This window comes from Syngnathoides biaculeatus, chromosome 10, assembly GCF_019802595.1.
Source record: "Syngnathoides biaculeatus isolate LvHL_M chromosome 10, ASM1980259v1, whole genome shotgun sequence".
Classification (NCBI taxonomy): Eukaryota; Metazoa; Chordata; class Actinopteri; order Syngnathiformes; family Syngnathidae; genus Syngnathoides; species Syngnathoides biaculeatus.
Genome location: NC_084649.1, coordinates 20,230,036 through 20,256,050, shown reverse-complemented (window position 1 = coordinate 20,256,050; position 26,015 = coordinate 20,230,036). Strand labels below are relative to the sequence as shown.

General features: G+C 42.9%; 1 protein-coding gene across 1 annotated transcript; it reads left to right on the top strand.

Annotated features, from left to right (window-relative positions):
- On the top strand, nucleotides 1-25,372 carry nisch (nischarin). Its single transcript, XM_061833089.1, is given in 27 exon segments — nucleotides 1-225; nucleotides 2,508-2,591; nucleotides 2,687-2,869; nucleotides 5,506-5,554; nucleotides 6,192-6,355; nucleotides 6,430-6,525; nucleotides 8,544-8,639; nucleotides 8,744-8,896; nucleotides 8,977-9,045; nucleotides 11,114-11,299; nucleotides 13,163-13,291; nucleotides 13,396-13,509; nucleotides 14,136-14,207; nucleotides 14,210-14,336; nucleotides 15,545-15,639; nucleotides 15,861-15,925; nucleotides 15,999-16,510; nucleotides 16,743-17,349; nucleotides 17,608-17,792; nucleotides 18,734-18,791; nucleotides 19,150-19,282; nucleotides 19,744-19,894; nucleotides 20,980-21,099; nucleotides 21,718-21,879; nucleotides 22,649-22,830; nucleotides 23,604-23,749; nucleotides 23,828-25,372. Coding segments are annotated over 27 exon segments (4,380 nt in total). The 5' UTR covers nucleotides 1-108; the 3' UTR covers nucleotides 24,153-25,372.
- Nucleotides 25,373-26,015: the final 643 nt, after the last annotated feature.

Genomic DNA, 26,015 nt, shown 5'->3' with positions numbered 1-26,015 from the left:
CGTCGGAGTAAAAGAAGAAGTCAGTCAGCCGCTGGGCATAACAACAAATTAAATGGCGGCTGACAGCGAAGTCAGATACACAAGCGACCCCGCGAAAAGTCGCTGTAAATGACACTTAATCCCCTGACAGAGCCAGACGCGACCATGGATTCTCTCCCGTTCACAGAGGAGCTCTCGGATAGAAAAGTGTGTGTTGTCAGCTCGGAATTGGTTGAAAACTACACGGTAAGATTGATTTCCGGTGGTTAGCTTAACTCGGGGCTAGCCTGGCGTCGTCCGTCGGCGAGACATTTTCCATAAAATAATTCATAATAGAATCGTCTCATATCACTCTTGTCATTGTTCCGTTGTCATTAGACTGTCGCGTTGAGCCCACAGGCCGAACTCAGCTAAACGGCATGAATGTTAATGAGGAAGCTGTCAGAATCACAACCATCTTTATTTTGGCGTGTGTCAAATATCAAAGATTAATTGAGTTAGACATGAAGAGACAGACAGAGCTTTTCTAGCCGGTGCCAGTGCTGTAAGTATCAATTTCTGTAGATTCCTATGAAAAAAATGAATGTATCTTGAAAATCGGTGAAAACGGTCCACTTTCTCGGCAACCTCGTAATCCAAACACGGTATAGAATGAGAGATTAATTGTGACCGTTTTTGATGAATCCCAGTTTCAAAATGTTAACTCTATTTTTCTTTAAATCAGTTTTTCAGAGGTCTTTCATCAGAAGATCATGCTGGGGGACGCGTCACTCGTTCATTTCAGTTTCCGCAGGAAGTAGAGAATTTGTGAATTTTTTTAATTGCAGCTCGTTAAATTAGCTACGTTGACCATATTGGTTATATCTTGAATAGTATATGCCACAGTGTGAGTTATACAGACCAGTTTATTTATTTTTATTCTTTAGTTAATTATAGGACCTGCAGGTCTGTGAGGAATGCTATTTCAGGTATGTTGTATGTCATGTATGTGCAACATATCTGCCAATAAAGTTACTTGAACTTGAGGGGAAAGCTTACTAAACAAAGAAACAACATATTAAAATGACAGGCAACAATGTTTGACAATTTTAAAGTAAGGACAGGGCCTGGATGGCACTTAAACATGCAAAAAAAATAATAGTTGAGAACGAACCAACACTTTACACATTGTTAAAGTCCCTAATAGAAAATATAGCACAAATTAGAGGCTTTTTCAGCTGGTAAAATTAATTATTAGCCACATTGGTTGGTCGCATCACATGACGAATCCTGGCCAGCCACGGTTCCACAAAGTGTCATGCAGAAGCATACTTTTTTTGTTTGCATAATAAAGCTTTGGATAGGTTTCCAGTTCCGCCATCTTGTGTGTGGTAGAGGTCAGAGAACACAGGTCATAGGTGAAGCGAGAATTTTTTTCCATCGTTAATTTATCCGATTGGTCTAAGGACTGTGGTGGCGTCATTGGAACCCTATCCATTCGATGTTCTTGAGGTGGGTTTGTCAACTATAAATTCAAGAAATGTTTTCCAAGTGTTACAACGTGTGTACTTGCTCTTTAGAGTAATTCCAGTCATGTTTAAAATTAAGACATCTGTTCCACGTCATCCTCTGCGTTTTAATTTGGTAACGTGAAACAGGCAAACGCAGTAAAACAGGTAGCTTTTCCTACGCCATTCAGAATGCGCGGTCATCATGAGTGCGGGTCGGCAAGGGACCGAGCGCTTTCGACAGCCAGTCAGGCGAGGATATGCACACACCCTACTTATTCGCAGAGTATGTTAAAACAAAAGGAATATGTCACTGAAAAAAGAGGCTAAGAATAATCAGATACATGCAGGACTTCTACAGTCACAAATGTACAAAGTACAGACTCCCCGTCAAAAATGTTTCAGTGGCAGTCAACGTTTGGATTAATTTGCACGTATGAATAGTTGAAAAAGTAAATAAACCACACACTATGATCCCCACACATTCCAATATGACTTCAAACTCATCTTACAAGTCACCAGTCTCTCTTCAACATAGTTCCTTGAGGGGAAAGTACGACTTTCCGATTATCCATGGATTTTTTCACAGTCATGTGGCATGGAAAGAGTATAAAAATATGCCTGACAGCTGCGGTGAAGAGTTGCTATAAAATTGTGAGTGAAACCTTGAAAAGTTAATGGCAAGTGGAAAGAGGCTGCTGGTTTTGGTGCCGGCTAGAGGGAAAGAGGTGGTGTGAGAAAAATAAGTTTGCCTGTGGTTTTGTCAGTCCTCAAGAAATGAAATTAAAAATGAATGATGATGCTTTTGGCAATCTATGTAGTCAAATATTCACTCACAAGCCCCGGGCCATGATTTATAAAGCCCACACACGTTCAAAGTCACAGATAGTAACTACAACGTAGCAAATGATGGCAAACCAAAGTGGACAAAAATATTGGGTGCACTTTGCCTACACATTTTCTAACGTTAATGTTGTTGAATAATCTAGCAGTATTTTCTAGATGCAGTTCTACTCTACAGTGATTTGTTTGCTTTTTCAGGTGTACGTCATCGAAGTGCTGGATGGAGAGCACAAGTGGACGGTGAAGCATCGCTACAGCGACTTTCATGACCTCCACGAGAAGGTAAATGTAGGACTCTACTCTTGTCAGAGTATTTTTATTTCTACGGCAGCACCCCGCGAGTCTTCTCACTTAATATTTGTGCATTTTTTTTCCAGTTGGCAGTGGAGAATAAAGTGGACCGGCGTCTGCTCCCGCCGAAGAAGATTCTGGGGAAGAACTCCAAGAGCCTGGTGGAACGTCGGCAAAAGGAGCTGGAGCTCTACCTGCAGACGCTGCTCCGGCAGTTTCCGGGGGCCACGCCTACTCCCCTCGCTGCCTTCCTCCACTTCAACCTCTACGTAAGTTTATGTGTCCCGCCCACTTGAAGTTTACTCTAAAACTGACACATAACAGAACAGAGGATTAAACATGGTGCATTTAAACACCATAATGTTCAACCAAACTGTGTAATTGTCTTTATGAACATCCACTAACTTAATATTAGCATATAATGTGTAATTCCATAGAGAGGCTTATATAAATGATCATCAAATACTATTGTACACCATCATTTAACCACCAAAATGTTGACCAAACTGCATAATTTAGTCTAGCAGATGTCCCCTGGCTTGTTTCTAAAATGCAAAATGTGACATGCCTTGGACAGGCTAACAGAAATGATCATAGATATAACTGTCATTATAATCCTTCAAACTGCTGCTATTCTCGCTCTTGTGTACGACAACCACAAAAGTCATCTTTTCAGTATGCGTCTGTTAGGTCGAGTAGTTTTACTTTTTTTCATGCGGCAGTTCAGATTTCTGTGACGCTAAAAATGTTGCAAATATTGTTTGTATCGTTTGTTGTGCAGTGATTAAGTATATTTGATCATTTCAAACAAATGCGTTTCCTTGACATTAGTCCATTTTCCTACGTGGAAATCATCCAGCGTCACTGGACAGTGGATGTCATTGTGTTCCAGCGTGGTACATTTTTGCAATGTTGTTTTTTTTTTTCATGTTGAATCCAAACCAGTAGTCCTACTTTTGTAGTGACCGCGTGAGCGCAACAGTAGGCCAGTTGTTCCCGGAGTCCCCAAAACAACATCATGTGACCCATGGCAATCAATCAACATGTGAACATCCCCCGCAGGCCGTTGACATGCGGAAAGTGATGACTGCTGCAGTGGCAAGCAACAATATTGAGACTCATTAAAGGAATAGTCCGGTGAAGAATGAAAATCCTTAATTCGATAGGTCATATGTACTGTACCTTGAAAATTTGAGGTTAATCCGATATCGTTTAATGATGTTTTAAGAAGCTTTTTATCGGCAATTATGGATTTTCACGGCCGCTGCCGTTTTGGCAAGTCACATGACTTAAAAAAAGGGAAGTGATGTATCCTCTGCGCAAACAAAGGAATAAGCAATCACAGACAGCGCTGATTTCTCGGATTTATCCTCATTTGATGAAGAAATAGCAGTATTGGTTGATCGGGAAGACGGACAAATACGTCCATATAGATTTGAACCTGTGGCCATAAATAAAGGTGAATATTTAGATGGATTTTCAGACGGGAATGACGCGGAGTCTGACTAGCAAACTAACCACAGGCACAGAACGGTCAATCGTTGATCGTGTCGGAACAATAATTTTGGAAACTTTTGACAAAGTTCGCTCAAAGAAAAAAATATGAGTACCACCAAAGTTTTCAACAAGAATGGACAGCCTTTGTGGAAAGGGAGGGTTTTGCTGTGTGTTTAAATTCACAGTATGCCGAAGCATTCGTACTCCATGTTGCCAATCAACATTTTGCCAACTTCGCATAAAGACAAGATAATCAAACGAATAAAACACACGCCTTTGTCGGCAAGAACTGTTCACCATCGTACCGTCATGATAGCAAATCAAATTGAATCACGGCCATGATGAACAGATAGAAGTCTCAAGGCCTGCATGACATATGAAGCATAAGAAGTTACATTAATGGTAAGAAGTACTTTTGTCATCACTGGCTAGCAACATCATAACAATGTTATTCAAAAGAATTCAGAGACTTATTGGACTCTAAAAGTGTTAGTCTTGAATAAGCGCGCAAATACACTTGTACATATGTCGTACGACACCGGACGACCACACTTCGCTAGCCACTGGCTCCTTAAATGTTTCTTTTTCATACTGGGCAGAAAATGCCACCGAGCCTTCCTCAAAAAATTTTGCGATACAGTGGGGCATTTTCACGTGTCCGATGGTGGTGGTACTGCATGTGATTGCACTACAAATCGGCTATGATTCCTTTGTTTGCACACAGGAGACGTCATTTCCTATTTTTTAAGTCATGTGACTCGCTGAAATCGCGGCGCCCATGAAAATTCGTATTTGCCGATTTAAAAACACCATTAAATGATATCGGATTAACCTTAAATTTTCAGGGTACAGTACATATGACATGACCTATTGGATTAAGGCTTTTCTTTGTTCAGTGTACTATTTCTTTAAAAGAAGAGGGACACAAGTATCGTGCATGTATTAGTAGCCGGAAGTCAAGAAGCACAAATACAGCAAAACCATGCTGTTTGTGAGTAATCCATTCCAGAATATAAAAGTCACAAGTAATGTAAATCCAATCAGTTCGTTCCAGACACTCAACTATATGAAAAAAGAGGTTTCTTATTTATTTGACTATGTAATGTTGAACATTTTATATATTTTTTTAAATGAAGACACCTAATGCCGTATAGAACTAGAAGAGTAAAGAGTTGAGCCATTTTCCAACTTTTTTTCTTGATTTCTGTCACATTTCTCACCTTCTTTATCATGAGGCTAGCACAGTACTTGGAAATTATGAAAACAAGTCTTACAAAAAATTAAGTTTGTGCTTGCTTACTGTACTTAAGTATATTTTTCGGGTATCTGTACTTTATTTATTACAGATCATGAGTACTTGTTTATTTGGTACTATAAAATTTTAGGGCTTTTTTTGTTTCTCTTTCAGGAGATCAATGGCATCACGGCTGCGCTAGCGGAGGAGTTGTTTCATAAAGGTTTGACTCCATTTTCCTTTGGCTTGGATTATTGGGACTGTGGCTTTGTTTAAATCGCTTCATAGTTTTGAAGCTGAACCTCAGAACTGTGAGACAGATGTGCCAACCACGAGAATCTTGGGTCCTTATTTTTCTTTTCTTCTTTTGTAATCAATCACAAAAATTGAAAACATGACAGATTAATCTAATTTTCATTTTCGACTAAAATCAAAAACATGAGTTTGAAAAATCCAACATAGTTTGAGTTCACAATGTCTTTCTACCACATACTGCAACAAATGCTCTCTTGTATTAATAATACACATACAGTTTTTGAGTGTTCAGTGGGTAAACGTGTCTTCCACCATGTTGGCATTTCTCTTCCTGCAAATCAGAACGTTAAATATTAAAAATAAATAAATCAAATGCAGGAATGTGACCTATATTAGAATTCCTTCTATTTGAGCCTAAAATTTTATTTTAGATGTGCAAGTTTGTAAATGCATTCGATTTAAAAATGACAAATAATGAGTCACTTTTTTTTTTATTTTTGGTTGCCAACTGAAAATAGAAACAACGACTGGCAGATAGATTGGAAACATTTAGACGATTTTGTAATTCTAACAGCGTCACAAAAAAAGTACGTTTGCGTTTGCAGGTGAACAGCTGCTGGCCGCCGGCGAGGTGTTCTCCCTGAGTCCGCTGCAGCTCCACGCCATCACCCAGCAGCTGCGTCTGGCCAAGCCCACGTGTTGCAACGGCGACGCCAAGACCGACCTGGGACACATCCTGGACTTCACCTGCAGGCTCCGCTACCTCAAGGTCAACTATCCTCCGCCTGATGCCGCTTCGCTCAATTTTTTTTTCTTTTTTAATTCTCACAAATCACACCGCAGATCTGTGGCACCAGAGATCCAGTCGGGAGCAGTAACATCCTGGAGGCCAGTCTGCCTTTTGATCTGACTTTCTTCAAGTCACTGCTGCAGATTGAAGTAAACAGTTTTACCGTTTCACATTAATACTTTAAATGATGATTGTTGCGGAAATTAGCCTGTTTCGAGGTCTCACGCACATGAGCCACTGCTCATGCCACCCCATATATTGCTCAGCCAATTACAAGTTAGGCTTTTGTTACAATCATAAAGTTTTCAAATGCCTTCTACTTGCAGAAAAGAGTGCTCATAAGAACAATTAAAAAAAAAAAAAATCTCTAGCAGTGGATGGATCCGTGAGAATGATTGACAGCTCCCTTTTGACCAATCAGTGAGCGTCATTTTCTGAACCCCGCCCATGCTGCCCAAAGCCGCTATCCTTTACCCACAAACAATGAGAGCGCATGGTTACTTTAAGCCTCTGAATTGCGAGCGTATATTCCTGCTTATATCCGATTCGGAAATATGGCGCTTCGATATGGCTGGGGAACGTGTAATGGAGACGAGCGCTATCCAGAGAGATTACCGGGAGGATATCTAGTGCGCTTTCCCACCCCAAAGTGTAATTTAGATAAATTCAAACGGTGGACCTCGCGACCAGTTGAACGTATCGAAGATAAATCAGCACAAAGCCCTTTGTTCCAAGGTAAGCTATTCAATTAGTCGGTGTAACATTTATAAAGGAAGGAGGAAGCTCTACTTGAGCCGAGCGAAACTCAAAGCTTCCAGCCGCACCTCGGCTCTACTCTCAAGCGCTCTTATCCATGATTAAACACATTACGTGAATACAAATATTTTGGGTCCACATTACGTGTACAGTACATACGTTTGGACCGATAGAGGACACGCATACTGCCATAATTTATGTAAATTAATTATCCACTATGAACGTAGATATCATTTCGATTCGACACGTTTATGTAGCGTAAAAATGCAAATGTACCCTGCTTTGCATGAACAATAGGCATCAGAAATCTTAGCGGATTCGATGTACAACATTAGTTTATGAGGTGGTTGATTCTTTCGCATGGACGGCCAACACATTGCAGAAACTTTAACTTGCGTTCCCGTTTGGGAAACCTTGACATTATGACTATATCCCTGTTGAAAATAATTCAAGGCTTTCTCTACACTCTTTGTCGATATTTCTGATACCATGGGCAAAAAAGAAACAGAAATACTATGGGGAATTCGCTCTAATGAATCACTCATAACATGCTTCGGCCGCACTGCGTCCGCCATTTTGATCGGTAGCTCGGGGTGCATAACAACAGTATCTACGTAGGCGTGGTTTAGGCGCCCTGCTTGGATCTATGGATTAGTGTGCAGATCTGTTTGTGTTGCACATGCAGCGGACACATCAAACCCAGTGTCAGTCATTGAAAGGTTCATGTTTTGGCTGTTTTTGGCCTCTAGTGATTGATTATCGAACACGGACTTGGTATAAAAGTGTCAATTTAAAAAAAACAAAAAAAAAAAACCTCTTGATTTTGCACAGAAAAGTCCCCTCTGTCAGAGACTTTTTTTTTTTCGTCCCTCATCCAATTTTGTATCCCCTCTGTCCATTTTTAGCTAAGACTGCCGCCCCCTTTACTGTGATTAGTTGACTCGATGTAGAGGTCCCAATTTGCGAGTGCACACGTTTATGTCGACAGCGCTGGCGTGGGGGTGGAGACATACACAGAGATCTTCGCTAGTGACGTAGATTAAAGGCATAAAAACATCTGAGACGCAGGACTTGGTGGGCCATTTTAATTCATGTTTAAGATGTTTACTGAGAGACCATTGAGGTAACATGACATCCCAAATACTTGGCCAAATTATGTCCATTTCAATAAACAATATTCAAAAGTTACTTTCCCTAATATGTCTCCTTTAATGGTCCCACTTAAATTGTCAAAGAAATGTAGTGAAATGCCCATCCCTACTGGTAATGCAGAATGGAATCTACAATACACAGGGGGAAACAAACTTATTTGGGGATATGATTATGCAGATAGCAAATGTTTAATAAGGTTGGTGTAAGTTTGAAAATATGTCCAAAAATGTAAGGTTTGTCTCTCTCTGGCTTTTCTCAGATCAGTGAGTGCACAGCTCAGCAAATCGAAGGATTGCCGTCTCTGAGGTCCAGCGTGGTCACGCTGAATATCCGCCACTCCACCGACAGCATGATGGTACCCGTTTTTCCTCCAAGGCCGCATCCAACAAATCCCTTGTTCTGCCGCATTTCATACTGGCACAATGTATGATACGTCCTCATACTTGGGCCGTCCCCCAGGTCGTCCTCGTCCCGGAAGCCAGCGAGTTCCCTCAGTGGGAAGCCGAGGGCTCGGAGTCTGGATGTCCCGTGACCACCGTGGTGCCAGTGTGGCGAAACCTGACCACGCTGGACATGAGCCACAACGCCATCAGTGCCATCGACAGCTCTGTGGTGAGACACGTGGCTCCTGTATGCCATCTCTGTCTGGGTTTTCTTTTCTCAGATGTTCTTTAATATGTCACCGCATGTAGAAACTTATCCGCAAGGTGGAGTTTCTTGATCTGAGCCACAACCAGCTTTCCTCAGTGGAAAACCTTCAGGTACGTACTAGCTCTTGAAATATTGCATTTGTCCATCTATCCATTTTCTTCCGGTTATCTGAGATTTGGTCATAGCAAGGAAGCCAAGACTTTCCTTTCCACAGCCAGTTTCCCCATATTTTCTGAGGGGATACCCAAGGTGTTCCCAAGCAAGCCGAGAGACACAGTCTCTCCAGTGTGTCTTGGGGGGTCCTCAAGGTCTCTTCCGAATGGGACATTCCTGGAGAATCGCACCAGGGAGGTGTGCAGGGAGCATCCTAAACAGATCCCTGAGCCTCCCAATATGGACAAACAGTGGGTTCACTCTGAGCCCCTCTGGGATGACCAACTATCTCACCCTAACTGTAAGGGAGACCCCAGAAACCCTGCAGAGGAAACTCATTTTAGCTCTTGATCAATCGGCCGTCGATCACCAGTTCCATTATTTTCTCACTCGTCAACAAGACCCCAAGATATTTGAACTCCGCAACTTGGGGAAGGATCTCATCTTTCACCTTGCGAGCGCACTCCACCCTTTTCCAACTAAGGACCAACGTCTCGGATTTGAAGGTGGTGATTCTCATCCGAGCCGCTTCACAGTCAGCTGCGAACCACTCCAGTTTTGGTGATCACAGCTTGATGAAACCAACAGAACCACCTTATTTGCCAATGCCAAGGCCACCAAACTGGAAACCCTCTACCCATCAGCTGCAACTAGAAATTCTGTCCATAAAAGTTATGAACAGAATCGGTGACAAAGGGCAGCCTTGGCAGAATCTGACTCTCACCGGAAACGAGTCCGACTTACTGCCAGGAATGCAGACCAAACTCTTGACAGCCATCGTACTGTGACCGAACATCCCATATCAAGGGGTTCGGTACCCCATGCTTCCAAAGCACCCCTCACACGCCTCCCCGAGAGACACGGTCGAACGACTTCTCCAAGTCCACAAAACACATGTAGATGGTTGGGTAAACTTCCATGCAACCTCAAGGACTCTGCCAAGGGTGAAGAGCCGGTCCACGGCCAAGACGTAAACCACATTGCTGCTCGTGAATCTCAGATAGGAGAGCCCGACTCTGCTTCCTCATGGGAAGGCGTGTTGGTGGAATTGAGGAGGTCTTCAAATTTTTTTTTCCCTACTGACTCACAACATCCCAAGTCGTAGTCAACACCGCCCCATCCCCACTATATAGTGTTGATGGTGCACTGCTTTCCCCTACTGAGATGCCAGATGGTGGACCAGAATTTCCTCCAAGCCATCCAGAAGTCATTCTCCACAGGCTCACCAAACTCCTCCCATGCCTAAGTTTTTCCCTCAGCGACTACTAGACCTGCATTCCGCTGAGCCATCCGGTACATATCAGCCGCCTCAGGAGTCCCACGGCCCAAAAATGGCCAATAGGAGATGGCAGTGACTTGTGGCTCTCCCTTTCAATAGTTCTGTTTGTATTTTGTCTTTGTTTTTTGGGCACCTTGCTCACATACGAAGCTGCACTACACTGCTACACCCGCTGTGACCTTTTGGACATCGGATATCAACACAAAGTAGCGGTTTCAAGCGACTTTCACCGCAAACACAACATTGCAGATCAGATCCAGAGTGAGACCACCAGGCTTGCTCTGGATTGTTGTTGGGCTAGCAAGCTGCACAGGGGGAAAAGGGAGAGAGCAAGCAGAAGCGGGGACTTCCATCCGGCCGCCTGCTCTGGCAACCCACGCAGACCACGTCTTCCAAGCCTGTAATCACCAATGCTTGATCCATCTGCAACAAAATGGACAAGCTGTAATTACAACTTGTAGCCTTTAACACATCCATTCTGGATATTCTGATGATTAAACTTGACTTCCCTCCTCTCACATGCAGCTGGCTCAAATAATTTTTGACCAAAAGACCCCAGACTGTAAGAATCACCTCCCACCTTTCCTCAATCTGTACTCTGTACACTCTAAATTCTCTAATTCAGACTTTGCCGTGTACTACTGTAAAAGCGCATAGGTTACACCTTCCGCTCACTAAGACTTTAAGGCTAAGCAAGAGAACCATGACTACTGGCTCTCATTCCATGCGTCCTGCTGGTTTTGCAGCATCTGTACAATCTGGTCCACGTGGATTTGTCCTACAACAAGATTTGTGTCCTGGAGGCAGCTCACACGCGCCTGGGCAACATCAAGACGCTGAGCCTGGCCGGTAACCAGCTGGAGCAGCTCACGGGCCTCAGCAAGCTCTACTCCCTGGTCCACCTGGACCTCACTCACAACCAGCTGGCCCAGGTAAGTCTCATTGTACACTGACGTGTATTAGTTAGCCGGTAAATGTGCTACCCAAATCAGCAGCACCTACTAAAGCATGTGAAGAGTCTGTCAGATTTGCGTACACACTTGAGATACGAATACCCTGGCTTACACATTGTTTTTTTTTTCTTTTTTTTTTTTTTAATATCTTCTGATTTGCTCTGATTTGTGAGTAAACACTCAAGATACGAGCGCTGTTTGCCGGCAGCGAACTCAACTCACTTCACGAGAAAGCAGTTTTAGCCGATGGTTAGAAATCCTTTCAAAAAATGCTCCAGGCTGTTTGTCATTTGTCACTCGGATTTGAGGTTAACTGTCAAAATAAACATTGTGCATTTAAAACCACATTGCTTGTTTTTTAAGTCCACTAGCTTAAGGGTATTAGCAAAATGGGAAAAGCCATAGAGAGCTGAATGACATTAGCATCAATGCTGCGGCAGTTATAAACTTCAAAAAAACTTATGTTTGAACACAAATTGTAGCAACGCATGCAAACAATATACAACAACACTCAAAAAGCACTTTTGCTGCTAATTTTTATCAGAGCAAACACACTAAGCCCCTCAGCGGTCCCCTTTTATCACTATGAGCAACATCAGCTGTGTCATCCATTGAAGTTATGTGGCTTATTAAAAGAACAGTATTCACATTCCCACTAGAACGCTTTTCCAAAGAACAATTTTGTTTCCGCAAACTTACAATGAAAATGTCTTTTTTTTTAACTACACAAAAAATACATTGTCGACTAAACCAAGCCAACCATAACTTTGAAAACCTGCTTCCAAATGAATTTATTCTTATTTTTTTAATTCACAGTCAGATTCCTGTCTGTTTTTCTTGGTGTAAAACTGAATTATTGCTTGCGCAATATTCTTTTGCGGTGCATTCTGACAGGTGAATTATGCTCCCAATTAGTTTGATGGTGAACGTTATTTTGCTACCTGTATTTAAAATACAAAAGGAGCTTTTTGTGCACTTGTTTTCTGTGCTTTCAACCATGATGGTGCGCCAAGGTAGAAATTTAACATTACTAATTGATTGATTAAAAGATCCATTTCATTTACTGATTGAATTAAAAGATTGAAAGGCATAACGTTTGCTCAATCAGCTTTCTGGTACACTCAGGAACTTTTCCGTGTGATTGTGAATTAGTTAAACTGAGAGCAGAGATGGATTCCTGTTGATAACTAGGAGAATATTGTCAGTGAGAATTTTCACTTGCTCTGGGTTCGATTCGTTTACCAGTCACAGCTTGCTCCTTTTCTCTTTGTCTTTGGGGCTCTCCCCCGATGAAGTACCGATCCCGATTCCCAATTTACAGCTGTGTAAAATTCTAATTGCCTTCAAATGACTTTTGTCGAATGTGACGCTTGAGGTAGTTCAGCTTTCATTCTATCCTCACATTTCCTTCCGTAGACTCGCTTCGTACTTTGAGTTTGCAAGACATTTTTCCGACCAGACATTTCTTGCTCAAAAAAGAGAAAATATCATCTGCTTTCATCAACTTGCACACACTCCGTTTATTGCATCTTAAAATAAGAGCATTTCTTGTTTTGCTTTTCTACCTTCACCACATGGGTAACATAAGTAGCGTGTCTCGCTCATCGTCGCTCTACTATGCCCAAAGCGCTTTGCTAACTCCACACTGGTGGTGGGCAACTCATAACAATGCTATCATTGTAAACGTCGGTTGACACCCCGTAACCATTTGGTCCACAGTGCTTCCTCTCCTTGCAATATGGTAATGTATTTTACTGCCCCTGGTGGCCAAAGTGCGAAAACCAGAAGTAGCGGCACTTGTCTATTACATTTGTGAAGAAGAGTATTTGTGTGCATTGGCAGTTGGAGGAGATCAAGAACATCGGCTCGCTGCCGTGCCTGGAGAAACTCAACGTTTCCTCCAACCCCATGTGCATCATCCCGGACTACAGAACCAAAGTCTTGGCCCAGTTTGGAGACCGAGCAGCAGAGGTAACGCAACCGCCTCGTCTTAGCGCTACGTGACCACCAGTGCACCAATGCTGTTTGTCGTCAAATCACTCATACGTGTGTGTGTGTGTGTGTGTGTGTGTCAGGTGTGTTTGGATGGTCAGGTGACCACAGAAAAGGAGTTGGACACAGTGGAAGTGTTAAAAGCAATTCAGAAAGCCAAAGAAGTCAAAGACCGCATGAGTGGCAGCGACAAGAAGGTAACGTTTGGTATACGGCAGTTAATTTTTTATGACTTTTAATCAGTGACTCAGTGATCTGAGATGATTAGGTGTCCCAATAGTGTGTCTTTGTTTGTCTAAACCTGAGACATAATCTATAGCGGAAGGAAGAACGATTAGTTCTTCCACAAGATGGCACAAGCTGAGCTTCTTTGCCTATTCTTCTTGCTGTCAATTGCGCTCTACTTTATCTAGTACCTTCTGTATCTGTAGAGCTCAGTGCTGCCCAGCACTTTATTGTACAGTACGATACTACATTGAAGACCTGCAACTCTAAATACAGACTTGCTAGTACAGCATGCACTACTGTAAATCCTAATTCATAAAAATGATTGCCTCAAATTCTGCAATCTCACAAAGGTTTTCTGTACTTGTAAATGCTTTTACGGTGTTGCTATACTGACGCAGAAGCCATTTCCCACTGTGGTGTCTCAAGAATAAAAGTATCTCATAGACCCTTTTCCACTGGATTTTGCCAATGCAGCGGTGCTAAGGCTTGTGTGTTCGCGCAAACGCACAAAAAGGACACAATATCTGCGTTCTTGCTGGATGATTTGGATGGCGGCTGCCCTCTGAAGGCTTCCTCCTCTCTCTCCTCCCGTCAGATCAGTGAGGAGACCGGGCTGTCTGCCACTGCGCCTCCCCGCCTCTCTCCTCCTCCTCCTCCTCCTCCTCCCTCTCTTCCTCCGCCCCCTCCTCTTCCTCTTGCTGCACCTCCATTATCGGCCCTCATTCTCTCACCCCCCCCTCCTCCTCCGCACCCTCCTCTTCCTGTCAGGCCCGGCAGGCTTCCTGCGCCAGCCAAGGTAATCACGTGCGTGTCTGGCTGTGCATGGCTGAGGGATGCTGGTGTCTGCCTGCTTGAAATTGTTCCCTTTCGAGGTCGTTATTATTCGCCCACAAAATCCATTTGAAATGTCAGCCCCCGAAGCCGCTTTCATAAGATTTTGTAGCGACGTCCATCGTGAAGAAACTCACAGAACAGTCTGGAGAGACAGGAATTTTGCCAGTTTGGTCCAAATCAGACATTTTAGGGGTATTTTTTAGATTAAGGGACGCCTCCAAGTTTATTTTTATCTAGCCTCCCCAAAGCCAGTTTCTTTTACAAGGATGAAATTTCATGCCCATGTCAATTATACATCGGCTTACAAAAAAAGTCTCAGGAAGCCATGTTTGAAAGGACAAATGAAGTCTCAAATTTGCTGTTTTGTCATTATTATTTTCAAACTTTAGCCCCACCCAATCCGGTTACCCACAGTAACCTGAGATTTCATAGACGCTCCCATCATGAGTAGTTCCCCCCCCACCCGGTCCCCCCCCACACACAAAATAAAAAATAACAAATCTCAAGACAACATGTCTGAAAGACAGTCTGGCATTTTGGTTGAATGGAGCATTTATTTTATCCATCCATTTTCAGAGCTGAATTAAAAGTGGAATTAAAATTTCCTTCAAACTGTATACTCACGTGAAAATTTTGTTTGAAAATTCACCCTCCAAATTCGGTTTCGTATAGCAACATACCATTTGATATGTCAAACATGACATGAAGTGATTTTAGTTACTGTAGAAGACACAAAAGTCTGCCATTTTGGTTCATAGTAGCCATTTTCAGGGGTCCAAGATACTCTCGCCCAAATGATTTTGGGGAAATTTCCTCCCCTGAAGCCAGTTTGATTTGTCGTCATGACATTTGGTTGACATGCCTAATATGAGTTGGCACACAAAAAGTCTCACAAAGCCATGCCTACAAAGACAGGAAGTCTGCCATATCTGCTTGAAGTGGCTGTTCTGATCAAAATCTGCCCCCCCTTGATATTTTGTTTAATTGCTACTGAGTTTGCACCCAACATTCTACAGTAGATATGATTAAATTGCAGAAAAAATTAACTCCATCCTTCTGTGTGCTGAAGTTCCTGCCCCTGAAGAGATTTATAAGCCCCGCCTACTTACACAACAAACATAACTTAAGTCAATTCGGTCTACTGACGTTTCTTCGTTTTCTTCTTTGAAGAAATGACCAGCCGAGAAGAAACCGCCATTCCGCCTATTATCCTCCCTTCTGCAACTTCCTCCACTGCTCGCATCTTTCCTCCCGACACCATCCAGGTCAGACACCCCACCCGTTGCAATGACACGACCTCGGTTAGAGAAATCATAACTACAATGCAGCCCGAAACAAAAAAATGTTTGACACCCTTTGACTAGATGAACGCAGTACAAAGAAGGAATTGTGTGGCTGAAAACTGCATGGAATCAAATCTTCTGGAGTGTAACTGCTTCTGATGAATTACGTAAATGCAGATTGTGATTGGAACGTTTGTGTGCAGGTTCGAGAACCTTCTGTCCATCTGTCTGAATGTGTAAACGACGCCCCTGTGAACCCAACTCCCAGGTCAGCAGCTAAACCTAATCTCCTTTTTTCCCCTCCAATGGAACAATGTCAATTGTGTTGCTCCCATTCCCAGTCTGCCTGAAGCCGCCTGCCCCAGCTGCAGCGCCACCTGGTGTCCTCTGCTGGCTCCTCAACTCCTCTCCCTCACCTGCGGTGACCAGCTATTCGTGGGTCTGCTCTCCGAGCACCTCCACGCTGCTCTGAAGGAGCGAGGTGAAAGGAAGATGGAAACTGACAAAGAGGAGCAGGAGGATGAAGGGTGCACATCTCGAGAGGTTTCATCCCCCATTGAGGGCACTGAAGTGGGCTGTCCGGTCTCCAGGGACGGCTACTTTGAGATGGGACTGGATGATTCTATTCAGGACTCGTCGCTCCCTCATCTTCCCGCTGGACCCGCTGTTCCTTCCGTGGACCTGTGTGACGAGGGGGTGCTGGAAAAGCATGTCACCAACGTGCTTTGGTGCTTTTGTCTCAAGGTGGACGAGGAGCAGTTGCAGCAGAGCGTTGTGTGCGTGGCGCTGATGGACAATATTTTGTGCTTGCTTCGCTTATCAAACGACGTCAAAGGGACCGATCTTGATGCAGGTAAATCAAAGAACACTTTCTATTGTTTCAAGCCGTGTTCTTCTGTTTGTGGGTGAAATTAGCATGCAACTAGTGTTAGCAACCAAAAACTGTGGTACCATTTGTTCGTAGAATGAGGTTCCCCAGACCTGTGATATTAGCCCGTTCAAATTTTGGTTTCCCACCAGCCCTCAATAACTTTGGTATTCGTAGTTCACCGCTTCCATATGCCCTGTTCTGCGTGTCTTTGCAGACAAAGACCGGACTCAATCCACAAAGAACGTTCTGTCCAGCCTTGAGGTGGACCTTCTGCTGCCTTTCTCCCAGCTGCTGCTGTCTTCGCACGCTGAGCTTCCCGCTTCCTGTTTGGCCTTCGGGCTGCAGAACGGCACCCCCCGCTATTACCTCTTCTCCGAGGCCCAGGTGCTCACGAGAACCCGGGCCGAGCTTAAAAGATTGACGCAGGGCACAGAGGTCACAGAGACTGTTCAGATTCTACCCCGCTCCCTTTTGAACGCCTGGGAGCTGGAAGAGTGTCAGGATGCCCAGGGAGGCTACCTAACTCTCTTCCTGCCCTCTCATTCCTCCTCCAACTCACACCAACTCCTTTCGGACGATTTACCCAAGACTGAGAATCTACCGTCCCTCCTCTTCCTCACCCACCGTTACCTTTGGGTGCTGAAGATGGACGTCAGAGAACTCGCAGAGAGAGAGAGGAGTAGAACCGGCCCTGATCGGGACTGCTGCAGGCTTGTCCGCATCTCCCTCGGTTCGGTTATCCTTCACCCCAACCAGAAATCTGATAAGGAGTGGAAGATGATCGGTGGAAATTCCTGCCTGCACCCTCAACATCAATTCAGGTAAAAGACATTTGTAATGTTGTAGAGATGTGACAATATTTTGGGGAAAATATTTGAAATTGAGAAGATCATAATGCATCAACACCCTGTAGCTAGCATTTACACAATCGTGAACCAATGGTACATGAATCTATGTGTTCAGTAGTTAAATTATTCAACACAAACAAACCACATTTACCTGAGGCTCATCGATCAAATTAGCTTGTGAACATACAAGGATTCTTGTTTTGTATTTTTAACTGGTAATGTTGGACTCAGGTTGAACCACACAGCGGAGCTGCTGCTGAATGGCGGGAGGCATCTGTTGCTCTTCCCGCTGGCCCAGGACAAGAGCTCTTTCTTGGGGGAGCTGAGCCGGCGGAGGGCGGCCTTGGAGGAGTTGAAGGTGGTGGCGCTCCCTCTCCCATGCAGTTGCTGGCCGCACCAAGAAGAAGCCACAAAAGGTGACGACAACCAATCTTTTAGACTGAGGACAGTCATTTGATAGTATTTGTGTTTTCTTCCCTGAGTCTCAAGAGTGGCCAAAATGTATGATGTGTGCAACACAAATTTCCGAATGTGTTCTTTAATGCTGCCCTCTGAGTATCTACATTATTAGTCCTGTAATGTTTATTAAATGAGTTTAGCACCGTTGTGATAACCAAAATGCATTTGTTTTTGTATTGTTATATTTTTTTAATTCATTTGTTTTATTAATTATTTGGTTATTGATCTGGGAGAACAGTGGACATCTGCCTCACATTTCTAAGGACCGGGGTTCAAATCCAGAATCGACTGTGTGGAGTTTGCATGTTCCCCCTGTGCCTGCGTGACTTGTCTCGGTCCTCAGGATTTTTATCCCACATCCCAAAAATATATAATGCAAAGTGCTAAATTGCATGTAGGCTTCAGCACACCGGCAACTCTAGTGAGGGTTAGCAGTATAGAATATTATTGAGTATTATTGAATTGATGTATGGTTATTCATTTCATCAAATACATTAATGAATTATGTCAAATATAAATGAGAACAAGACTTAATTGAATGAAATGTTTTTAAGATGAAGACTTTTTTGCTCCACATTTTTACCATTGTCACTGATGATGTATGGTGTACTTGCACGACTGGGGTGCAGGCTAATCGCTTTCCTGTCCCAGTCGGTGACTGAATGGTTGTCATTCTTTGTATGTGCCCTGAGCTCCCTGAGACCGTGGCCAGGACGAGCAGTATTGACAATGGATGGCTAGGTTTTGACTTTTTCTTTCTTTTTTTTTTTTTTTTTTTTAAATCTAATTATACCTTTTGATACGCTGTTAAACAAACAAAAAAAACTATACTTTTGACCCACCTTTGAGTTTTCCTACTCTTGCTTTATCTGCACTGACACTTCCTTTGGTTCCTCAGGTCACAATAGAAATGCTGACCAGTGCTGTTGTAGCAGAAGATTCGGCAGCACCAATAGGTAAGGCCGTGTCACTTCTGCTTACTTTACTATTTGAGTTGTACCTTGGCTTAAGTGTGTCGAGTTGCAAGTGAAATTCAGGCGCACCGCTGCTCAAGTGAAGTGGAAAAAAAATGGTGCGGTGAAAGTACTGTAATGCCCTCGCATGTGGGCAAGGAACGCCACCGTCATCAACGCACTTGCAGATTTTTATTGAACTGGACAAACAGTCAAATACAAAATGAAAACATTCGATAGCAGAAAAAGCAAGAAGCTCACAGTGATGGAAGTCAAATCAATTTGATGAACTCTGTTGTGGAAAGAATCAAATACATTCTCCTTGCATGATCGTCCGTTTGTCACCCGGCACTTGTCGCAGCTCCTCTCGTCTCCGACTGGAAGAGAACCAGCCGTCCCCCCACCTCGCCCCGGGTCTCTCCCCAGGGCTGAAGCTCCTGGCTGGGCTTGATGGGGAGCAGCTGATGACATGCTTCCATCGACATATTGCACTGGTAAGGATGCTCACTTTGGGCTGCCATGAGACTCACTTCAATTCAGTATACTCCGTCAAACTCGAGGCCCAGGGATGTTGTGCATCTACTTTGTTCTTCTGGACCAAAATTTCAAATTGTCTTCACGTCTAATAACACATTCTAAAATTAGAAAGTTAGGACTGTCAGAGGTTGGTAGGCAGATGCATTAAAAAATTTGGACCAGTTTCCAAAAAAAATGCAAAATTATTGGGACAAATTCAAGTGGAAAACATTTTGAAAATAGAATCTTATGAAAACTTGAGCATTTGAAAATCAAGGTTCTTCTGTTTATGTAATTATATGACGAGGCGGCTGTACATTTATATGGTTCCACAGTCAAAACAGCTCTCTGAGGCATTCATATGTACAATGTAGGGCATGATAAACATGAGCTTGACACCCCCGTAATGAAGATGACTCAAGTCCCATTTTTTTTTAAGTCAGAGGAGGAGGAGTTGCGACAAATCTTGTGGTTGTCTGCGGTCCTCTACACTGCGCCAGAAGCAGAACTGGCTTGCAGCGTCTTGCTGTCCAACGATGCCGTCTACTTCCTGTTGGAAGATTCTGCCGCCGCGTGCCAATCCCTCTCAGGTAGGAATGCATCTCCCCATCACCAGCCAAGTGAAACACAATCAAAGCACTTCATCAATCTACAGCACCAAGCCCGACCAGAATGCCATGGGAGATCATCAGTTGCATTGCGGGAAAGGATCTAATTTCACCGTAACTTGGTTTACAAGTTAATATTTATGTACTATAAATAACAGTTCCTTATTCGTCCATCCACCACCTGAACCATTAAATACTTTTCGGACAACAGTTATTGTGTACAGTACAGTTACAATGTGATGAGATCATCTTTATTTTAGTATAAACAGTTCTTGTAACATTTCTGTTTGGTGGTCAGGCTGTCAGCATTTTTCTCATGTCAAATATCTCCCTTGTCTGTTTCCTAAGACCGAATTTGTACATGCAGACAACGAGGTTAATCTTAATAAATGAGGATATGCTACAAAATTTATTTTTTTCAGTAGTTGAAAAAGGCACACTAAAGATAGTGATTAATTTGACATACTGAAAAAAAAAATACTTTTCAGAATTCCAGTTTCTACCTAATTTATATAGTGTACTTTCCGCACTATAAGGTGCACCTAATAGCCTTTAATTTTCTCAAAACCTGACAGTGCGCCTCAGATATGGATCAATATTGAGCCTTAAGCGCAGCCCATCTAATGGATGCATAATGTAACCCCAACCTCTACTGTAGCGTCTATTCTATGCTTCTCATAATGTGGTGCGCCTTATATATGAAAAAAGTTTTAAAATAGGCCAGTCATTGAAGGTGCGCCTTATAATGCATTGCGCCTTACAGTGCGGAAAATATGGTGCCAATTTTGGTAATGAAATGAATTTTGGGTTAGCTATAAACTATATAATCATCGAAAGTGCAAAAAAAATAAAACTATGCAATGTACCAATTTGTGAATTCAGTTTTCCCTGTTATTTAAATCCATCGATGAGATGCACTTGTATACTACGGTTTAAAACCATCAGAAGAAAGACTAAAAAAAAAAAAAAAAAAGACTGTGATTCAAAATCCCCAACCTTGGTTTGATCGGGGAAATGCTCTGAGTGGCGTTAACCTGTATCGCTTTGATGTCTTTCTCCTTCATCAGAAACGGACGTGAGCACTTCTCCAGACCCAAACGTGCGTCTTTGCTACTGCCTGACCATCAGACTCTCCGACCTGCTCTCTGTCAACGTGGGCTTGTTCGATCAGTACTTCCGGGTTGTAGGTCGGTCTCCGGCGTCCTGCTGCATACACTTAGGGTCTGTTTTACTTGGCTCCCCAAAATCTCCCGCTAAATTGCGTGTTCGCCCAAACTCATATTGCATGCTATTGGTAACAGGTATCAAAGTGGTGACACCCTAGTATTTAAAAGAGGATTCTGCGCTCTAGGTGGCTCAGAACTATGGAAAATGTACAAAGTTTTTGACATTTCAAAAAAAAAAATTTTTCACGCAAATGGAGGTCTGTCTTCTGCTGTCATTTTGTCTGGCCCTCCTCCAAAGATAAGCTATCAAAATTCATTTAATTTGAGAAATCATATTGCATTTGCTGAATGAATCTGGTTAGTCGATCAGCTTTCACATTTGTGACGAGCAATTGAGTTTTAGTGAATCTGACCTGAGTGTCCCAAATGTTGCAATTTTGCCTGCTCATCTCTCTCTCTCTCTCTCTCTCTCTCTCTCTCTTCTCTCTCTCTCTCTCTCTCTCTATCTCTCTCTCTCTCTCTCTCTCTCTCTCTCTCTCTCTCCTCTCTCTCTCTCTCTCTCTCTCTCTCTCTCTCTCACTCACTCTCTCAGTCTTTCTTTTATTTTTTTAACAAATAAATTTCATTTTGGCTTCGCAGGCCGCTCAGCCGACCATATCGTGTGTTGCCTGAGCAGGGACAGTTATGGCACGGGGGTCTTCCTGCAGGAGCTGATGTCGGTGCTCAGTCTTCAGCAGAAGATTCCTGCTCCGGAGCCCTCTGAGCAGGACTTCTACTCGCAGTTCGCCAACACCAGCACAGGTGACGCTCAGATCTGATGGCCAATCAGTATGCGATCTCCACGTAACCTCCACGTAAAAAAAAATCCATGAAATTATTCACATTTACTGTTTTACCATAACAATAGAAGTTCAACAATTATTCAATTAATTGAGAATGAAGTTATCAGATTAATCGACTATTTAAAACCTTGTTTATCTTGAACTTGTCCAAATCCACAGTATATTCATATTTTCAGATTTCTGTCATGCTCCTTGAAAGTAGACTAACCATCTTTGTGTTTAATTAAATTCAGACATGTGCAAACATCTTTTACTTTGGAAAACAATGATTGATATTTTCCCTTTTATTCTGATGTATTCTAGACAGAGCTAGCAACTGACTCATCGGTTGCTTTGTGCATTTTATGAACTATCAATTAAAAATGTCCTGTTTTTGAATTGAGATGAGAAAATCTGATTCATCAATAATTTGAAAAAAATAATTGACTGATTTAAAAAAAAAAAAAATCTGATTCAGCAATAAAGTGAAAAACTAATCAACTGATCAAAAAAAATCTGATTAAGCAATAAATTGAAAAATAATTGTCAGATTATTAAAACAATTATTCACAACAGCCCTACATAAAAAAATAATTAATGTAAATAACCTTAAATTTTATAGTCAAACTGTGATGGCACAAAAACATTACAAGGTTTTTCTGTGCCATCTGAATTTGAATAGGAATGTCCCCTATAATAACACTTCATGATGTATGTCAACACATTTCTGGCGTGTCCGCCCCCTACAGGCAAGATGCAGAACTATGAGCTGGTCCACAGCAGCAGGGTGAAGTTCGTCTATCCCAGCGAGGAGGAGATGGGTGACCTGACCTTCATCGTGGCTGAGAGGAAGACCCCCGCCTGCGCCTCAGCCTCGTCTTCCCTGTCGCCGTGTTCTTTCAACGTGCTGCTGTATCTGCTGGTGTTTCAGGTGTGACATCCTTGTCTTCCCATCTTGAAGCCTTTCAATCAGGACGGGGTCCCTAACACAAACTGAGAAACGCCATAACTGAGAACTAACACATTTGAACAAAAACAGTAGAGCAACCCGTCGACAGAGAAGAATGCTCATAGGCCAATTCTTGCGAAGAACAAATAATATTAGAGCAGGTTACCAAGGTCTGGCCTGGTTCAGTTATATCTGTGTGTACGTACAGTATGATACGTCCACCAGGTGGCCAATGTGCGGTCACCAGAAGGAACAGCACAATGTCCATTGAATGTAGTTATTGTTAATGCCATTTCTTTCATTAAAAACATTTAAAAATGGAATACTGGTACAGGTATTTCCATTCATTTTTATGGGCAAAAATGAAATGAGATTATGCCACAAGGTACAACTGCATTACAAGTATACAGTGGACCTTTGGCTATTCACGAAGGGGAGGGACTGGGTCAGATTACAGATAGTGAAAATCTGCCGGTAATTGCATTTGGAAACCTTGGGAGGTTTTTTTTTCAGTTTAAACATATATTTTGAAACAAAAAGTTTTGCCAATTATTTTCTGGTTATGGGGGATAAAACTTTGGTGTGGTGGGAAACCTGGCGAGGTGAGTCCGCGGGTGCCGCATCGTATTTGGGGTCCGCTGTCAAAGTGGGCGTCGCCCTCACGTTTACTTTCTCAATGCGGCCATTGGAGAAAATAGTTTAGACAGGCGAGATCCTCACAACCAGAAGTCTGAGCAGGTTTTCGTGATTTCCAGGTTCAGATGGCCAACGGGCAGGGTGCCGACAGATCTCCCGTCCTTCATCCCCGCACGCTGATTCTGACCAGCACGGACGTCTTCCTGTTGGACGAAGACTACGTCAGCTATCCTCTTCCGGACTTTGCCAAGGAGCCTCCGTCCAGGTGAGTTCCCGTACTCCTTTGCCTTTTTTCCTGCTTCTGTGTGTCATTGACAGTCGATCGTTTGCCGTCCTCTCCTAGGGAACGTTACCAGCTGCGCGAAGCGCGGCGGATCCGCGACTTGGACCGGGTACTGCTCGGCTACCAGACGTACCCCCAGGGCCTGACGCTGGTGTTCGACGACTTGCCAGGCCCAGACCTGCTGTGCCGCCTCACCTTGGACCACTTTGGCGCGGAGGGCGAGGAAGCCCCCCCGCCTCCGCCCCCGTGCGGCGGGGCCGAGGGCGAAGTGCAGTGGTGCGTCTTTGTGCCGACCGCCGACAGCCGCGAGAGACTCATCTCCCTCCTGGCTCGTCAGTGGGAGGCGCTGTGCAGCCGAGAGCTTCCCGTGGAGCTCACCGGCTGATCGGACTGCGAAGAAATGACTTGGGGGATTAGAAACGAGCCAATCGTTGCAGACGGGGGAGCCTGTTGCTGGGGAGATTAGGGCTGGGAATTTGGAGCCCATTTCACACGACGGCCTTCACAGAAAATTGACGCATTCATGATGTTAAAAATATTATTCTACAAACAGTGTTTTTGTTTTTTTTCCCGATAAAAATGTTCTGTCAGGTTCATGTCTTAGCTTATCTTCAGGCGCTAATAAGAAGTGCATCCTGTGAGCCCCAATTCAACTTTTCCATAAATTTTCTACCTTTTTATTTTGGCATCCACATCCCGTTTGCTGCCTCACACTTGCTTTGTCTTTCAGTCAGAGACTTCTAGAAGGGAAATGTTGCACAAGTCATCAAATGGACACTGCAGGAGGAAAAAAAATGGCGTGCTGTCCCTTTTAAGCGCTTGCTTCCACCTCTTGGACCTTTCGGTGAGTGGAAAAACTCCCAGACGAGCACAATTCAGTGCACTTAGATTCACTGCTCACAATATTCCAAACCTTTTTGAGTACTGTATATGGGAATTCTTTATGGGCTCTATGTATTCAATAAGCCAGACAGACAAACTTTCTTTCAGAAGAGGGCGCTGTCCACGTGACTTGATTTTAAAAGTTTATCATAAGAAGTGTTTTATTATTTGCGCTGAATGTTGTTGTTCTGACAGAAAATGGAAAGGTTGCAAAGACCTGACCAGTTTACATTTTAGCCAAGTTGTAACAAAAAAAAAGAAAAAAAAAAAGACTTTTATACTGTGGAATAGTTTCAGTTCCAACCACTATATGCACAAACACAAAAACACGCACTAAGCGTTTTAGATCTTTGCACTTTTGGGGAGTCCCCGGACAAAATAAAGAAGCTTTTTATTGGTGTAACAGTATTCACTGGCCACATTATTAGATGCACACTCATGAAATAAGGATCACTTTTAATTGGTACTCAAGGCTAGTTTTTCTGTATTGGTTCCCCTGAGAATGACTGTACCTAATAAAGTGTCCAGTCGGTGTAATTGTTGGTCCGTATTAATATTTCTTAATTATTTACAACATGAATGTGTATTGTTTATTATCGTCATTGGGTATATTTTAAATATCTGTTTTACATTTAACCAGTTGGCCCTTTGTCCCTCTGTTTAAGGAGAATACAAATGTATTAAAGTAAAAATTGTTAAAACCTCATAATGATTGTCATCGTTACTGCTAGTTTGCAGGTAATTTACTCCTCGAAAAAAAAATTTTGCTGGAAAATCTGAAAAAATTATGCCGTTAAATTAAAATCACAAAATTGAAAAATGTTCAGGATATTTTTTTCAAAAGTGAAAAATCTTGACATTAGGACAGAGAATAGTTCTTCAAGGAAATAAAGTAAATATAGATTTGAAGTAAGATTCATTGGAGAAAAATAATCATACTGGTTTATTTTTTGGTACGAAAATTGTGAAATTGTGAGTTATTCAAGGAAGGATATTTTTTTTTTCAAAAAGAAAATACATCATCATCATTGTAGTATTTTCTAAATATCAGCTTATCTGAGGGGGAAAAAAAACTTACGAAATATTTTCAGGGTTGACTATTCAATTTTGTTTCCATTTTAACCGCAGGGAAAAAACAAATGAAACACCGGCAATTTTGGTGTCTTCTCTTTGAAATGCTGACTTGTCTTTTTCTTGAGACAAAAACATCCGAGAGTGGGGGGTGGGGTTTCCCATCAGCGCTTGCCCTGGTTGCCACGGCGGCGATCTTGATGACAGTGCAGCGCGGCCACCTTTTCACTCTTTGGACCTTCTCCGCCTTCCTTCTGGCCTGGCCGTGAAGCGCTGGGTCCGTTTCCGCTTTGAG